At 37.5% G+C, this 18,863-nt stretch overlaps 1 protein-coding gene across 45 annotated transcripts in view; it reads right to left on the bottom strand.

Annotated features, from left to right (window-relative positions):
• The window catches only part of PTPRD (protein tyrosine phosphatase receptor type D), a 1,732,597-nt gene that overhangs the window by 117,152 nt on the left and 1,596,582 nt on the right, over window positions 1-18,863 (bottom strand). For all 45 annotated transcript variants that reach the window (XM_050942985.1, XM_050942995.1, XM_050942996.1 and 42 more), the window contains 3 exons: window positions 14,956-15,046; window positions 8,349-8,558; window positions 4,727-4,887 (listed from right to left, as the gene is read on the bottom strand). In XM_050942985.1, the coding sequence (XP_050798942.1) occupies window positions 4,727-4,887; window positions 8,349-8,558; window positions 14,956-15,046 (462 nt within the window). The remainder of the gene's footprint in view (window positions 1-4,726; window positions 4,888-8,348; window positions 8,559-14,955; window positions 15,047-18,863) is intronic.

Raw genomic sequence — 18,863 nt, 5'->3', positions numbered from 1 at the left:
GGGTTTAAAGTTAGGTATCTCATAAGCTTCCAGAAACACAGAAAACAGACAAGGGAATTTAACACCAGTGAAAGTTCATATTTCAGCGGAATACATAATTTCTTTCTAGCCCTGGCAAATACTGAGACGTTGGGTAATTTTTAGAGATTTCTAACATTTATTAATTAACATTTTCCTCTCCCTGTAAGACATGTGCTGTTAAATTCATATGGCCAAATTTACAAGTGAATCTAAGGGCTATCTTGTAGCTTTAACAAGTGCCCTGCATGTGAGGCGGCATGTTATTGCACTGCCCTAACACCACCCTGGGTGATAAGCTGTGACTCTCAGAGTTGCAGTCTGCCCATCAGTTATCCTCCTGCTCTGGGGGAGACGTATTTTGTACCAAGCCTATACCTGACGCAATGTTTATCCTCCAGTGCTCTGGCAGAGCTATGCTGCTTGGTGCATTGCTGGAGGCAAAGCCAAGACTCTATCCATTCTCTGTCCACCTGCACAGGACTGGCAGCGTGAAGAATGCTTCCCCTTCCTCACTTATGTGGGTAGCTGACTCACTGATGTAAGGTGTCTTATGCTCCCATACTGCCCTGTGTTGTTGCACAAGTTGGGCTGTGGTATGGCTATGAATGAGTATAAGGAGAGTTTAAAGTTGTATAACGTACCCCTTCCACTCATACATGTATCTTTCATCAATTTAGTTTCCTCTGGATTCCCCTACATTAATTGCTGAAATTCACACTGAATTTAACAAAGAATTTGACATTGGGAGGGGGGAGAGTGTGACCAAAAGGGGCTTAATGGACACAAAATATAGCCAATGGTGAATAAGTGAATCTAAGATGATGCAACACACGCAGAGGCCAGATAAAATAGATTAGTATGATTTTTATCTTCATGTTGTCATGTTATTTAAATATATAGAATTCTTGGAAAATTTTGGATACAGTTCTGATTTTCTCTGAGTATATATTACCTGCTTCTCTTTTGTCTGAATCAACAAAAAACAGTGTTCTTAAGGGCAAGAGTATAGCAAGAAAAGCAAGGGGAAAAAAAGAGTTTTGTTCAGTTAATTCACTTAGACTACTAAATCCTAAAGACGGGAATGTCTGTTCAGAATGTTTAAGGAAGCTTTCTCAGCATGATTCTTTCCCTTCATTAAGAGTGTGGAGTGAGTACCACTGTTTCTATTATCACATCATAATTCAGCTGGGTTTACGACCAATTTAAGACAAAAAACTCTTACTTCTGTACTGAGTACCTCAATCAGTCTTAAGCATGAAGGATCTCAGAATGCAACTATGTTCAGTGAAAGAGGGTGCGGTCCAATATTTTTCCCATTCATTTTTAGAAGTACTAATCCTCTTGATTTAAGCTTGGATGACATTTAGCCTGCACTCTCACAGCTGAAGAAGAAAGCCTAAAATCTCTCAGATTTGGCACCTCTCAGCCTCACATCCTTTCAGCACGCCACTTATGACAAACACTGTTCCATTCCTCTTTACGTTACATGAGGCCCATCTCAGTGGCTTTGGTTCAATCTGGAAAGCTATTTGCAACAGCCTCACAAATAACAGAGGTATCAGACACATACTCCTTGCCTTTGTAGGTAGTAAAAGCTTTGCATTGACCCAGACCACTTATCTACACTACCCAGGCCTCCTCCAACTGAGGGCTAGGGCTGATTTCTTTATTCGTCTTTTTATAAGTCAGTCACCACTGCCCCTACATAACATGAAAATTTAATAACAGTAATCTTGAAATTAGCAGTACATGTCTGTTCCTAAAGCTGTCTCTGCTCAAAAATCCTAGAAAAGAGGCAAGACTCACCCCTGTTTAAGATACCTCCTTGGTTCCTTTCCTTCAACAGACATGGTGCGTATACCCCTGCACTTCCCCTCCCTGAATACTGCTTCCCTTTTTGCCATAATCATTTTTGGTTTGCTACTTTTTTACTGGGTAATATGATGTTTTACCATTTCAGACTTCTGAGACAGTTCTACTCCCTGCTCCAGGATTAGCTCAGACGTTAACTATGCTTTTTTCTGAAAGTTCCTTAACATCCCAACTACTAAATGATATCTTATATGTTCTTCCTTACAGATATCAAAGTCACTGGGCTCTTCTTCTTCATCAAAGAATTTATACATTCTTCCATGTTTTCAATAGGTTCAAAGCACTTTTTAAAAGCAAACCCATGCATGTATTCCTTTTTTTTAATACATCCAATATATCCACACAAATGTTATATCCTAATTTAATTTACCTCTTGATTTAGCTCAAACCCAGTTTACATTACTTTATATGTCTGTAAATGGTTGTAAGCTTAATTTACACAATCCATATTCACTACCTCTGAATTTGGCCCAGAGCTACAAAGCCAGACAGCCTGTTTTAACAAGAAAAGGGATATGGAACAAAACTCCAATAAAAATGTTTTAAAACTCTTAACACATTTCTAAAATGTTTTTTTTTGGGGAAAAACTGTCAAAAATGCCGAGAATATACGTTGATTTGACATAAAGGAGTTTGATTGGCATCTGTTTGGGATAACCTACCTAACTTTGTCTTTGGCGAGCTGGACAGCTACTCATGCCAAAAAATGGATCCAAGCCCTTTCAGTGAAGCAAGGGATGTGAGCATTTTGTGTCCATTAAGCCCCCTTTGGTCACACTTCCCCCCCTACACCAGTTGGGACCCACAACCTGAGTTCTGCCTGTTCATCTGGATAAGCATTTCTACATTACTCTACCAAAAAAACATCTGAAGCATCAGTGTTTGCAATAGAATTCCACAAGTGAATGAAGCTCCTACTTTGTTAACAATGAGCATTCCACATCATCCTTTCTGCACCATCTGATAACCTCCCTTATTAGGCCAGGTTTATGCACAGAGTTGAATCAATATGAACCAATGCGGGTATGATTTTATACTGATTTTGCTAAACTGGTGCAATTCTGTCTGGGGGCACTCTAAGCATCAGTTTAAACCTGGCTTGTATCAGTTTAACCTAAATCTGCAAACTCACAGAAACAAGCCGAGATAAACACTTACATATTGATACAGCTGCATCCACAATAGGGAGTTGCACCAATTTAAATGTGGCAATATCTCATATTAATTTTGTTAAACTGGTACATAATTACATGTAGACAATTCCTTGAATTCTAAAAAATATAGATGGGTATTCTCCCAAACATCTCTAGTGCTACTAGTAAATAAAAGATGCAAAACGTGCCTTCTATATCCTGAATATGGGATTCCCTTCGCACTCTTGACCAAAAAATTTTTACCTGCTCATGTGGCTACAGCTTTTTGGCAACACACTGTGAAGGACGTAATTATGGGTATAATCAATATTCTCAGGGTAGGTATGGATCTGCCTTATATTTTGGTGGGGTTTGTTTTGTTTGTTTTAGTAGCTTTGAAGGTATTGTATTTGAGATAACTGAAGTAGTAACATGAATTGAGTATTTCACTTCCAGCCTGTTTCCAATTACCAGTTTTTATAATGACTGATTGCCACAAGGAGGGGCTCAGACGGTAGGTACTAACAGAAACTTTCATGAGGCATAACATCTGCAAGAAACAGAATGATTTCTGTGCTGCTATATGATTATGATCGTAACGGGCATCTTTATAAATATGTGTCTGTTTTGATTCCAAAACAGAGGTTGCCTCAGGACTGTTCTTTACACTGAACAGAGTATTTCTCTTTCAGAAACCTGAAGGCCTCTGCATTCACCTTCAGCTGTTTTAGACGGCAGACCTTTGGGGATGTTTGAGGCTTATGACGATTTTTTTTCTTCATCAGAAATAGGTACATTTACAATCCTATTGCTTTGCAGAAAATATTTTCATTAAATGTGGAGTACTTACTGCTTCCTCAGATTTTCATGGGTAGTTTTAGTCAGACATATCTGAGGTTTAATGATGGCTCAGTCACTAACAATTATACATTACCGATATACTTTCAAAACTGTTTTGGGTAAAGAAAAAAATCAAAGAGTAAAACTTTGAATTTGGGCTTCTGACCATCTTGAGTCTTCCTCTTCTCCACCTTGCACATTGTGTAGTCACTGACATTTGTGCAAAGTAGGTGTAAAAGGCTAAGAAGCTTAAATGATAGTACTGTATGCAGACTTTGCCTGCACTTTGTACAGGTGTAAAGACTGAACAAGGTATAAGACAGTGGAGACTCTGACCCTCAAATAACGGCAAAACCTAGATCTGTCTCTTGTGCAGTGTGATGTAACATACACAGGGTGACCAGATAGCAACTGTGAAAAAACAGGATGGGGTGAGGGATAATAAGCACCTATATAAGAAATGATTATATGGATACACGTGTACACATACAGTAATGTACATATATATGTAAAATACAAAAAACATGTTTAATACCACAAATGGCAATACAGTGTCATCAGCAAAAGAGTGAAACCAAATTACTATAACTATAGGGAAAACTCAAAGTAACTTTTCAGTTCCATACAAACTAAACAAAATTTCTTTTAAAAATATAGCAAGAATCCATAGGATGACATCTAATATAGGTCTGTGGCATCTTATGCTGGGGTTCCGTTTCGCGGTTAAATGCACGTAAGATGCAACAGACCTGTATGCAGAGTATGGCACAACAACTTTTTATCTGATGTCACTGTATCTTAAAATGGTCAAAATATCTAAAAGTCACCTTAGTTTAAAAAGAACTATTTGGTAAACTTACCTTTTATAAAGAAGTATAGCTATAACAATGCAGATGATAAACACCACTGCGAGAACTGGTCCTACAACCCAAATCAAGCCTTCTTCTTCATCTGTAATTGGCTGGGGATCAAGATCCATTGACACAACAGGATCAGAATATGGGCTGGTTGCATACATGGTCTGTAAGAAAATAAGATCCTATTCAACAATAAAGTAATGAGCATGAGAAATAACTGTGCTAGAACTAAATAAATGTACACGGAATATAATGGCATTATAACACCCGTGGTTATTCTTCAAATCCTACACTATATAGATTCAAATGTAAATAATTTATTATTATTACTATTTTATTTATATTGTATCAAAAGTGTGATACGTGTATAGAAAGAAATGAGGAGATATGGTCTCTGCCCAGAGGATTTCACAATCTCAGTGAGCAATGTCATGATGAAGAACTGGGGAGATGATGTAACAAAAGAAAATGACTGACTAGCAAAGTACAATATATGATTTGTTTGTTCACTTTGTTTTGTTTGCACTGCTGGGAAGGGAAGAGGGAACAAGAGTTTAAACGCTTCCTGGAAGAGGTGTGAAAGAACTGAAAGAGTAGAGGACAGGCTTATAGTGGACAGTCGGGAAGGCAGGGTTAAATATAGGGATTTGTTGGCCCTCGGGCAATAGTCGCATGCAGCTTGGTAAGAAACCATGGGACAAAGTGGAGAGTGCAGAGAGGCAATAACAGAGAGCTAGATAGGCACTAAGTGGCTTAGGGACTTGAAGGCAAAGGGAGAGACTATGAACAGAGGCTGGACATAGAGTGGAAGAAAAGCTAGATGACTTTGGAAGCAATGTAGCTGAGATATGATGAAAGCTGGATAACGGTTTAAGCAAAGAAAATGGAGAGAAATGGACAGATTATGAAGATATAGTAGAGACAGAGGTCTACTATGGTCAAAAGAGATAGAGAGGAGTCACAGATAAATTCAGAGCCTGTAGCAGAGCAAGGATATGGAGTTGTCAAGGGTAAGGGAGAAGAGGGGAAGATGGATGAATACTGAGTAGAGGACGAGAACTCAGTTTTTGCCAGACTAAGCTAGAGTGGCTGAAGGCTGTGCTTTTTCCAGTCATGTTAGTTGTGTCATTTCAGTTCCTGACAGGCCACTTTATGGAATATTCCATTCATTTGGAAGCTCTGCTTAACCAAACTGTGAGTAGAGTCACATCAGGGTGTCAGCGCTAATGAAGTAAGGAGGAGGCAACTTGATGGCAACTTTATATGTGATGCAGGCCTTAAAATGACACCATAAAGAAAGAAGTTTTCACTTTGGATTAGATAATTACTAATTTTGTGGCTCAGAAAAGTTTGAATGCAGATGTGGTTACATCTGAAAATTGCTTTAAATAGTTTTCCAGCTGCGATAAAAAAATGATTACGCAGTACTGACCAATGATGATATGTTCAATTGTCTTATCATATAAGTGAATAAATGGGTTAATATGAATAAAAACATTTAGAAACTGACAATATGAAAAAATGACAATGATTGTCTGTGGGACAAGCAAGCACAAATCATGTACCATTTGCTGTTGTTTTTTATAACAAGTTTTCTTCTAAGGTATGAAGAGTTGCTTAATCATCTGCGTTCCATCATCCTGCTTAAAGGAACCTTGACCTAGGTATTTTTCTGCTTCAATGTTAATTGAAGATTCAGGAGATTCTGCTACTGAAATATTACTTTGCCTTCAGCCTCTCTTTCCTGAGCAAGTAGAACCAAATGCTGAAGCCAAAATGTGATAACAAACTACCCCATGGGAATAGGCTGAACCAAAGAAGAGATATGAAATCCTTGATGTCTACTTTTACCTATAGGCATTGTTAATACTCTTAGATTTTTAAGACAAATCTATTTGCTGATCACTTGTAAATGCTTAGAGTTCTGTGCAGGAGAAATGCTGCGTAGAAAGTATTCTGCCTGTGCAGAAGAAATACTCTACTAGAGTGCAAGATTCTAACTCCAGAACCGATGTGTTTAGAACCGAGAGCAATGGAGCATGGGATGTAGATGCTCATTTATCTGAACTCTCTTCCTTCGCCATAACTACAAAATCCTGTTACAGATTCTGGGTACCATGACAAAACAAACTTTTCCCAAGCTTAATTTGCCATTGAGCCCTCCTTCTAAGGCCTGTGCAACTACGCAGACCACAGATAAATTCTGTTACATTAGATTTTTAAGTTGTAAACATCCAAACCAAACCTTTTTGTGTTCATTTATCTTTAAGGCAGTCATGGTCCCAAAATCAATAATGTTAGACATTACAGCCTTAGTTAATATATAAAATTACAGAAGGAGCAAAACTTTGCAAAGAAAAGATTGAATCTTAGTATGGGTAATTTGTGAGTATAGCTTTTCAAATATCTAACTTTCTACCTAAACCTTTCTGCCCTATTTTTCAGCTTTAAGATATAATGACATGAAGGCTATGCTTAATTCACAAGGCCACTGGCTCTTCTATCACCAGCTGTAAATCATCATTTAGTCACTTTTTTGGTTAACTTTTCAATGGTGTGTAGGATTTTATTAATGAACAGATTTTCCATTCCATTGACACAGTCTTTGCAATCACTGTAAGACAGAAAGAGGAAAAGGAAACCTTTTGTTCTATATCAGAACGTCCTTAAAGCAGTTGTTCATTTTCAAATGAAGCCACAAGTGGTAAGTAGACTAACTAAAACGTCTTCCTTCTTTTCAACTAAATAAACTCTCCACACATTTAAGGCATTGCCAGACACTGGAGGTCTTTGACTAGACTTTAGATTACTGAGACAGTAGGTTCAGCTGGCTAAGCCCAGCAAATGTATCTGTCAGGCTTAGGAATCAATTAGAAAGACACCATACATACAACATATTGCATGTTCAAATGTTAATGTATGAAGCAGCATCTTTCCACAACCCTATTTCTATCTTTGTTTAATTATTTTTTTACTGTTTTATTTGCAGCTAAAACAACTCAAGCATAAAGAGGCATAAGAATAGGATGAATTACATAATGGGAAGAGACAACTCATTATTTAAATCACCTCAGGAATTCTCCTTATTATTGCATTATTTTCTAACTTTCTTACATTTCACTGATAAAGTTGGTAGCAAATTACTATAATTGAAGAAGCTAGCTGTGCACGTCTCTGATTAAATAGATCTTTCCAAAGATTTTTGGTAACAAACACTATTGTCTCAATGGTAGTCCCCAGGCAAGAAAGGAACATTTTTTTTTTCTCTGTGAAAGATATTGCTGTGAAGCTCATGCCTCAGTAGTTGCATCACGGATGTCATGAAGCAAGGCCTGTAATTTGCAAAGGATCAGAATAGTGCTAATATAAGGTGATCTTTACCCTTCAGTTACAGAAGCAAATAATACACTGAAATGCATGCAGAACGATTACCTTCTAGCCCGAAAGATCACTGTAAATAAGCAAGGAAAGACACTGAATTTTGAAAAGCACTGTCATACCCTGTAGGTAACTGACCTTATGTGAGTGGGCAGAAAAGTGATCGTGTGAACAAATACTATAAGAAATGAGTAAAGATAAACTTAGGAATAAAAACAACAGCAGCAAAAACATGCAGCCCACTTACAGATTCAGAGTGCTCCATTACAGCCAGAACAAAGAAGACATATTCTTGACCGCTTTGGAGTTGCTTATTCTCAAAGCCACCATACTGCTTTTTATCCCCCAGGGTGAACTCAGTAGGAAGAACTTCAAAGTGAGCTGCAATGTATGGCTTTAATTCAACTTCTCTCCCAAAACGAATGCTTCTGCGTTTCCTAACTATCTCCTTAAGTAGCTGTAGGGGGGGGAAAGAGAGAGAGAGAGAGAGAGAGAACAGAAAGATAACTGTAAACAATATTAATGTGACTTATTGATAGTTTAATGGGAAAACTTAATTCAGGGCCAGGAACTATCAAAATACCATTTATGCTCATTTCATGGTGCTTGTCAGCATCACTAAATCTCAGTTCTTGCCATCCTTAAACTTTTGGCCTTTCCTGTTAAGGTAAGATACTAAATTGCAATTGCACTGCTCAGATTATAAACATGGGTCAACTAGATCAATTTTCAGTGCCTGATATCATTGTCCATGCTAATAAAACCCCACAGAATTAATTCCTACAATGCATTACACTCTTTCTCTGAAAAATAAAGACAATTTGTTGCATAATAATTTTTTATATGTATGCAACAGCCGTACTGTGACCTCCAACTTAATACAGTGAATCCCAATAAAGCAAATGAACTTCTCTTCGAGGCAGGAATTCGAAAATAAGACATAATTGGAAAAAAAATCCCAGCCTGTGAAACTCAGGCTTCATTACCTAGGTTTAATTTTTCAGGGGGACTTTCTAAAACGCAAACACTGTCTTTCTAGCACCATTCAGTATTACGAAGAGTTTAGAACACAAACAAATATCATCATCCATATTCACAAAATAGTCCATTGGATTTCTATAACAGCTTTCATGTGAGGCTCTCCAAGAACTTTACAAATAATTAATCTCAAACATACACACCCAGGGAGGGAGGTATAATTCAATTTATTTTACAAATGAGTAAAAGCAGGCAGAGAAAGTTTAAGGGCACAGCTTCTTGATGCATTTATTACCCACAATTCCAACTGACGTCACTAAAAGTTTCAGAAGCTCATCATCACTAAAATCAACCTCTAAACAACTTGTTCAAGGTCACACAGCACTTTAATGAAAGAGCCAGGAACTGAACTCTGGAGTCCTGACACCCAGACCACTTTCCATCACAACAGTTAAGCACCAGAACTTAACATACTCAATGGAGACATAAACTGTATAGCCTGCCTTTCAAAATGTAAACCTCCTTTACCCCATTAAATATTTGCTCTGATGAACAAAGCCAAAATATACATCAGGGTAGTTGGCAGTAAGATTAAATACTAGCTCATGTTTGTATGTTAACTAATAAATGAAATAAAGCGAACCTGGTAAAACCACTGATTAATTACTTATTTAAATAGCCAAATGCTTATTCAATATCTTTTATCACATTGGATATACTGACATTAAGCAAATACTAATTTGACTCATTTAAAAATAGCCTGAAGTTTTCCTGCTTGACAAGTGATGACTGCTAAGAGTATCCCCTCATTTTTCACCCATGAAACTTATCCAGTGCTCTTTTTTAAAGTAAAAGCAACAGACTCAGTCTCCAACCTTATATTCTTCCAAGGTCACATAGTTATTTTGAGTTTTTCTGCTCACAGACAAAACGAACAAAATGGGTAAGTTTTCACTACTTTGTTAAGTGTAGGAGGCAAGTCTCTAGAGGAAAGTAACAGATCAGTAGCAAAGAGATTAAAATGTAATTTCTAGTATATATTTTCATTTTAAAAGTATGCTTAGTCAGGGAAGCTCTAGCTGAACCAACTTTTTCAGTATTACACTGCAACTTAGATGGCATTTCTCTCTGCCATCCCTCAAATGGAACAAGTATTTCCTAATTATGCAGCAAACAATCCAAAAACACACAGAACAAGCAACCACTCCTTTCTCTGGGACATGACTTAAACTTAACTCACTACTAAAACAAAGTTTGTTAACATTGATTATCTGAACATGCCAGTTCATTAAAATTTTGAATCTCAAATGGGTTAAAATTAGAAATGGGCCCACGATGCAAAATTTGGATACAAACTTCCTTAAAGGTTGAGGGTGTTTGGATACTGGGCTTTGCTCTGCTCGGTTACAGAGATCAATATAGCGACCAGATGTAGAGTTCAGACCCATCGTATTGCACTAGCTTTATGTTGGTGTAATGTTATTCATTTCAGTGGAGTTACAACAGCATAAAAACTAGTGTAATGGAGCTGAAAATGAACTTCCCAAGCATTTGAAGGTGTTTGGATCCTTGAAAATGACACTGCTGTAAAATGACACTGTTGTACTGTAATCTTAGAAACAACTGTAGTGATTTCTGCACATTATCTTTTATTTAATGTGCATCCAGAATAATTTTCAGGTGACCCTCACTTGTGTAAAAGTGAGGGCTGCAGTGGGTAATAGACAAATCTTGGCCTATTAATGATGCTTTTATCTAGTTGGTTTTGAGGGCCACTCTCCTTTTTTAAGAAAAATGCCTCACCATCTGATTGCTTCACACGTGACAGGATTAGGCAGAGTCAGTACCAGCAACAGGAGAGGGAGCAGAGGCTGCCTGAACATTAGCTCTGGCTACTGTTGCTTCTAACAGCAGCAGCTCAGAGATCTGCTGAGGGAGGTATTCTTTCATGATGCCATATGCTCCCAAGGCATCTGCTAGTGGGATTCTAAGAAGCATTTCACCCCCAAAAATATGTACATGCAGTGATGCCAGCCTCTGAGCTTTCTATCACTCCCCCGAGACCAGCCTTTCCACAGCTCTGCTCCCAGAGATGCTTTCATCAGCCACTGCTATTTCTCTCTCCCTTCCTAGCTTCATCTCAGAGTGGAGTTTCATGGGCAAGAGGGGGCTGAGGAGGGGTAAACCAGGATAAAGTCACTCCCAGCAGTGGATGAAAAAGACCACTGAAAGAAAGCTTGGTTATATAGCAGGCAGGCAGGGAAAGTTGAAAGCAGCTTGGCAACTGGCTTCAATACATACACATCCACCTCTCCATAGTCAGTTCCATTTGCCTGCCTCCTAACCTCAGGTCCAGCTCCTTTGGGTATTTGGGAGGGCAGGGAGTTTTTACTGACTGATGGTCCACAGACATCAGTATATTTATATAAAGGGAAGTATATGCTTCCAGCCACCCTTTAAGATGAAGAGTGAGATTTTCAAAGGAGTCACAGGGGACCGATCTCCACTGGAATTCAATGGCATTAGCTCACCTTACTCCTGCCACCACATCAACTTTGAAAATCCCAGCCAATGTTTTTGTTCCCCATCTTACCAGTTCATACTATAATTATAATTTGGGTTTTAGACCTTTCATAAACCACTGCAAATTGGTGGATGCTGGTCAATCAAGGCCAGCTAAACTTAGCTCTGCGTGTGGATGGAAATCTGATTTACATATTCCACATGACTGAATAGACCCCAAGTGCATCCTTGCTTTCATTCATATTTCAGATATAGGTGATGTTGTTGCCATATGTCATTAACATCACACTTATTCCCAGTGATACTTTAGAACAGGACTAGGTTGAAAAGCTTTGAATTCATTTCAGACTTAACATCTATTTCTGGGTTGTTGTTTTTTTCGTTATTCCTTGCAACAACAAAAATTCTCCGAAATAATATTTAAATCCAAATCATAACATCTGCCATTCATATTGCTTTTACAAAGATGACATATTTACTCTGTGTCATCAAGTCTTATCATAACTAAATATCTTTATGACTATATGCATTTTCCAAAATCTAATGGCCATAAACTAGCAAACAAGGCATGGTTTCTGACCAAGCAAAATAACAGTTTGCTCTGCTTGAATCAACTGCAAGAACCCAGGGTGAAATTCTGGTTCAGTTGAAGTCAATTGGAAAACATCCAATAACTTCAGTGGAGCCTGAATTTCAACCCCAGTTTCCAGTACATTTCTTCTCCCTGATACCTTTCAAATTCATAATGTCTGTCTAACTAGTGGTCTTGTCTTACACCCTTGCTTTTCACCCTCCACTACCTCTGACTTCAATCAGAGCTGAGGGTGCATGACACCTCATAGGTTCAGAACACTTAGATAAGTGTGGATACAGTCTTCTTGACTGGTAGATTACGGATTTACTGCTCCAAAACCACCTGCCACTGAGGTCTCTTTGGGTAACCTATTTCTGTAAAGCATTTGGGGGTATCTAGCATATTGAGTAACTCCCTGAGTAATATGTCCCAAAAGTAGATATCTGAGGATGTAGTAGACAAAACCCAGAAATTCCCCTAGCTCTCCTCCATAAAGACCTAATCATTTGTTAGTAGTTTGGTTTAGAGGTTTGGTGAGTTTTCTTCTCATAGATGCATTTTACCCTTTATTTGTGTCACTGCTTTCTCAAGTTGGTCAGGGAAAGATTAAATAACAACAGTATAAAGTTCATACTTCCCCAGGTAGGGAAAAAAAACCCTTTTAAGCGTCAGAAATTGAACGAGAAAGCATGAAGTGCAGCCACTGCCACCTTTTGATTTTCCTCCCCCTTCTCAAGAGTTACTACATATATTGAAGGCAATTGTAAAAGATATATCAAGGACTTTAGTTCTTTAACAGAAATAATTTTCATTTTCCAGTCCATGGATATCTTATTTCTTCCACCATTAATTCTACAATGTGGTCTCAATTATATCAGTAAAAATGTAGGAAACAGCCCATCCTGACCCAAATATTTCTGAATTAATAAATGTTCTTTATCAAACTATTATACAGATTAATGCACCACAACTTGCAGAATGATTAAAATGACCCTTTGTTACGGGAATCAGCAGCACAGACCCATAGAATTTTATTGCAACAAACTTCAATGTCATCCTGCACCCACACTTATCTGTTGTTGTTGCTGAATCTGACTGTGGATTTTGGAGGTTAAAATTGGGCAGTAATAGTAAATCAATGTTCCATTACTGAATTGGTCTTTCCAGGGAAATTTTATAGTTTAACTACATTTGATGTCATCTAGGACTGCGTCAAGGTGCTGATAGTCTTTACAACCAGCTCTTTTAAAGGAAAGACATTAATGGCTCAAGCAAGTGGTCTCTGCGTTTTGAATCCGATTATGATCAAAACAGAAAGAAGACAATCCTGTAAACAGGTTAAAAACTGATTAAAATAATGAAGAGTATTTCAGGCTTTAATTGTTTACTCAGCAGCAACCATGTCTTCCTTTGAATAACTTAGTAAGAAGAACTAAGCCATTTGCATTCTTCTGATGAAGAATTACTATTTTCCTGCTGTTGCAGATAATTTTCTTTTCTGGTCACTGACGCAATTAAAAACTCCCAATTATTGGACAAGGTTATTGAAAACACTTTCCTATATTGATCTACAATAGATGCTCAGAGTGAGGAATTACTTCTTGTTTTCCTTGCCCCTTGGAGTTCAGGTAACAGAAAACATATTTAGGCAGTGGGGGTAGGGAAAAAGTGTGGTGACCACTTGCTGAATGAGCACTTTCTGTTGGCTGTTTTATGGAGAAGCAATGGCAACTCCATTACAGAATACTCTTTACCATGACTAAAAGAAAAGGGGAAAGTATCTAGGGCTTGATCCATAAAGCCTGCTGAATTGAATGGAAAGACTTCAAATGACTTCAGTGGGCTTTGATTAAGTCCATACGGAGCAAATTGTAGATTTTCTGTCATGAAGATGTGGGGATATTATCTGCACCAGTTACAACACCAATGAGTGTGGCCTCAAACCCTAAATAGATATAAAAATAATGATCATAATGATACCTCGCTCTTGCTTGGTGCTTTTCTTCTAGAGATCCCAAAGCACTTCACAAAGGTGGTCAGGATCACTACCCCCAGTTTACAGACAAGGAAAATGCGGACATGTTAGATTAAGTTTAATGCAGACATAGAAGGAATCTACACTAGGCTGGCTAGAAGTAATACTAGCTCAAAAGAGATAAAATATTTAGTTGTTGTTTTTCTGAAATGAAGCCACTATACGCTGTTCTTTGGAGTATGGCACTTATATTGCTAATTGGTGACACACGGTTGTTTTCTCCTATGAGGTTTTTAATTTTGGAATACTGAGCACCAAGAAAATAGAGAATACTGCAAAGATTTCCTAACCATCGGTATTACAGTATGTGAGAAACAGGTAAAAAGACCACAAGGTAAGCCAAATGTTAAACAGCAGTACGAACTGCAATTTAGCATTTGTTACATCCTTAGCAAACAGCCCACTAATGAACCAGGTCTTTACTGCAGTTCATATCAATGGTGATTAAGCTTTTACTGACAACTCGTTTTACTTTTGCTTTATGCTTTACAATAGGCAATGAATAATATATTAACGCCAACAAAGATCAGACAGTTTGTGTGCTTTATTGAAACTTAATGTCTTTAATATCTTCTAATTTAAGTAATCAGATCTTTTTTTCCTCCCCCTGATGGTAATTCAGTCCAAAGATAAAATATCCAGACAACTAAACTCACTGAAATCAGTGCATTAGTGGGATGCAATCATTAAAATATTTTAATTACTAAAACAGAAACAGAAAGAATCAAAATAGAAATACTGTACCTCATCTAATTCCATTTCATCAGGACTTTCCCATGGTTTGATAAACTTTCCATGAGACTTCTTCAAAGGCACAATTACTATATAATAACCTCTGTAAAGGAAGTAATAGATAACAATGAGGTCTAAATCAAGTGAGTGGATAAGTCAAAAAGGTTGGATGTGAGCTTAAAGCCAACTTCTCTGGAGAGAGACAACTGTGCTGAAATAAAGGCAAATTTTGTACATGAAATGTTGTTACACTCTCTCAAAAAGTTTCTAAGAAAACTACTGAGGCTCTTGCAAACAAACAGATGATAAATTCTAGTGTACAACATTTGACAAACAAATGGCACTAATTACCTGCTTTTTCATCTAAACACATAAATATTTATATGAAACTATAATTATAATATTTCGTAATGCCTACATGGTTGACTGCAGTTTATTATCTCATTTTAAATGTAACAGGCATGGGATACTTGTGCCCTGCCAGCATTCTAAGCGTACGGAAACCAATAAGCTGAAACTTATTACAGGATTTTTCAAGAGCCCATTTACCATCACACTCTTCTCTCAATTTTCATGTATAATGGGAATGAGATGTTAACATAATGTATTTGCTGATCCTGCTACTATTCTCATACTATAGTATTATATAGACATAATACAAAAATGGTCAATAATATATAGTAAGAAATAAACGGGTATGTATGGGGGAGTTATACATATAACTGAGAATTAAGAATACAATATATATGTATAATGGGTAAGAGTGTGTGTGTGTGTGTGTGTATATATATATATAAATACTGAGAATTAAGACATTATATACACACATACCCCAAGAATTAAAACATTATATATCTATAACAGACTTGTGTGTATATGTGTGTGTGTTATATAAAATGACAATTAAGAACATATTTTTATATATATATACACAAACACACAATTAAGAATTAAGATAACATTTTATATATAAACACACTCAATGTCTTCTTAATTATCATTTCATATATATATATATATATATATATATTAAAAGACACACGTCCCCTTTACTTCTTACTATAAATTATCATTAACAAGTTCTGTAAGTGCCTAACATATAGTTCATTACAGTAGAATAGTAAACCCCACCACTCAGCTTTCTTCACAGTCAGGACTTCAAAGCAAAATACATTCCCAATTTACTAGTCAAACATTCCCCTGAAAAACATCCTCTTCTCTTCTCCCATAAAGAATTTTCAGTAAATGACATTTTTCAGTATAATTGAGATGAAGCAGCATTTTTTATTTTTTGTTCCCGGATTGTCTCTTTCTCATTTGCTCCCACCAAACCAGAGTATATGTCAAGCAGGTCTATCCTTTCATATTAGTGTGCAGAACCGAGGAAACAGAGTGACAACAATAGATATTATATATTTTCTTAATATATTTGCCAAAAACACACTTATTCTTTGTTTCAATAGCAGAGAGGATAGGGAAGATTAGTTGCCTTCCTTTGCCCTGATGACAGATCTCATATTTAAGGTGCCTCCGTGACTAGTAATAGAAGATAAGGCTGAAGGACCATGGACAATCTTCACCTATGCTGGCATGCCATTTTTTATGGCTTATTATCCATTTTCTTTCTGCCAGAGTGGCTGTCTGTTCATTTCACTCATGGCTAGGAATACAGTTGAACAGCCTCCTCTGAAGCAATTAGTAAGAGAATCCATAACCATCCTTCTCCACAGTCCTATACCAAGAGCTCAGTCTAAACCAGCCTATGAAGTAATCATCTCGATGGAGCTCCTTCAGTCTGCATTTCCCTTTTTGCAGCATGTGAAAACACTTCTAGAGATAAAGGAGTTCTACGCTCTAACATGACTGCCCTTTTTTATTACCATACAATATGCTTAAATGTGTTAACATTTCCTTTTTTAAAAAATATCATGGGCCTAATTTTCAAAGAGCATCCACAACTATAGTTGATACCAACAAGAAGTGTAGGTACTCAGCACTCTAAGTACCACAGACCCGTGAATGCTATTTACCAATCCCAGCCCATAAGAATTCTATCCTAGACTGGTAAAAGAAAATGTAGCATGAGTTTATAACAATGAGAGGGGCTGACTAAATATCTTATCTCTTATGCAGATCAATAAAATGGTGAAACAACCCTTTTTCTAGCAAATGTTATAGGCTCAGATTCTGCCAGCTTTACTTACATTGAGTGAAATCCTGGTTCTATTGAACTCATCAGCAAAACTTCCATTGACTTCACTAGGACCATAATTGCACCCAGTCAGCAGTACTGTACTCCCCAAATAGTCCCACTGATTAAATTGATTTCAATGGATCTACTGGGAGAGGAAGATACTGCTCAACTTGAGTATAAGCCTTACAAAATCTGGGCCTTGATGCTGGGTATGCATCTCCAAACTTTTGTATTTATTTATTTCACATGATTTCTTTGTTGTTTTATCAGTGACTCAACATAAAAACCAGGATACATGGAATACAACAAGATCAAAGCTAGCATTATAGTACATTTCTTCATAGAAATAACTATAAAAGATCATATTTAGGTAAGACTGAGGAGGCTTATATATAAGATGCTGGAAGTTATTAAAAATGCTGCAAATAAGATTTTCAGAAATAAATATGTAAGATGGGATTGTCCTTTCACAGACCAAATGGTTTTCACATGTTCTCTTAAAAATGTATCATCTTATTTGATCCTTCAAAAAAGGATGGATGATCCCATTTTCTATTCAGCTAGCTGTGCCTGCTTTGCTGAAACAGGAGTTATATAAATACTGAAGTATGAGTAGTAATAAATCCCTGGTTCCTGTACAGCCTTTGCAAACTGACTAATCCCTCAGAAATAATAATTCATTCAAAGGGGAAGCAAGAAATTGAGGCTTAAACAAAGTAATTTTTACATTAAACTAAAAGACAGATCAAGCAGCAAGTCAACCATTTCAGACACCTTTAGTCTGGATCACCTTGTTTATTGGATAATTCTGTGAAACCATTTTTTGCCCTATCAAACATGATAGACTCCTGGTCACCATCACCACACCATTAAGAACAGTGCCAGTCAGAAGATTTTGACAGAGGCTTAGTCAGATGACTTTTTGGGGAACTGCCAAATTTAACTCATTCATTCTATACAATGAAAGGGATTGTTCTTTGGGTCACCACACTTATTTGTAAGCAAAGGTATCAACTTTGAAAAAAAAATGTAAGGTCTGATTCTGCAAAGAAACTGTGGTCTTGGAGGTACTAGGCTCCATATCCATATTGGACGGTTGTGTGCGCATTTGGCTTTATTCTAGCGATGACACAACTTTGCAAATGCTAACTGATTAATCATCACAACACCCTTTTGATGTAGAAAAGTATGTAGGCACCCTTTACTAGAGGGCCTCCGAACTTTACTGGGAGTGTTCCAGGGGAAAACTGTGTGCTGCAATCTAGCCTTAGAAACTACAACTCCCATGATGCCTTGGGGAAAGGTGGTGGGAGACTTCCTCATGCAGGGAGAGCAGGTGGTAGACTTCATTTTGGGAAGAGGATTGAGACTGCTGCTGTGGAGCCCTGTCCATACCAGGAGCTGCTGCTAAAAGCCTACAAGGGCTTTGATTGAGCAGGGAGCTTCAAGGCTGTCAGTGGCTTCACTGGAGTCAGAGCAGAGACTGTTGCTGTGCCTAGAGCTGAAAAAGGTGGGCCTGCAGTGAAGGAGCTGAGAGTAATCCCCACTCTTGTTTGGAAAGTACTTGCAAGGGAAGGGGGGCACAGCAGAGAGACTGAGTCTGAGGAGGAGCAGAGTGATCTTCCTACAGAGCCAGGACCCAGAGCTGCTGACATTTGGTGGAGCCAACTCAAATTTCAGAGAGGTTGTGTAGTTTTTTTATCTTGGCTGGACTGATGCACAGAAC

The sequence above is a fragment of the Gopherus flavomarginatus genome, chromosome 3 (genome assembly GCF_025201925.1).
Source record: "Gopherus flavomarginatus isolate rGopFla2 chromosome 3, rGopFla2.mat.asm, whole genome shotgun sequence".
Classification (NCBI taxonomy): domain Eukaryota; kingdom Metazoa; phylum Chordata; order Testudines; family Testudinidae; genus Gopherus; species Gopherus flavomarginatus.
Note: the sequence above shows the minus strand (reverse complement) of the source record. Positions and strands in the feature narration are given on the sequence as shown.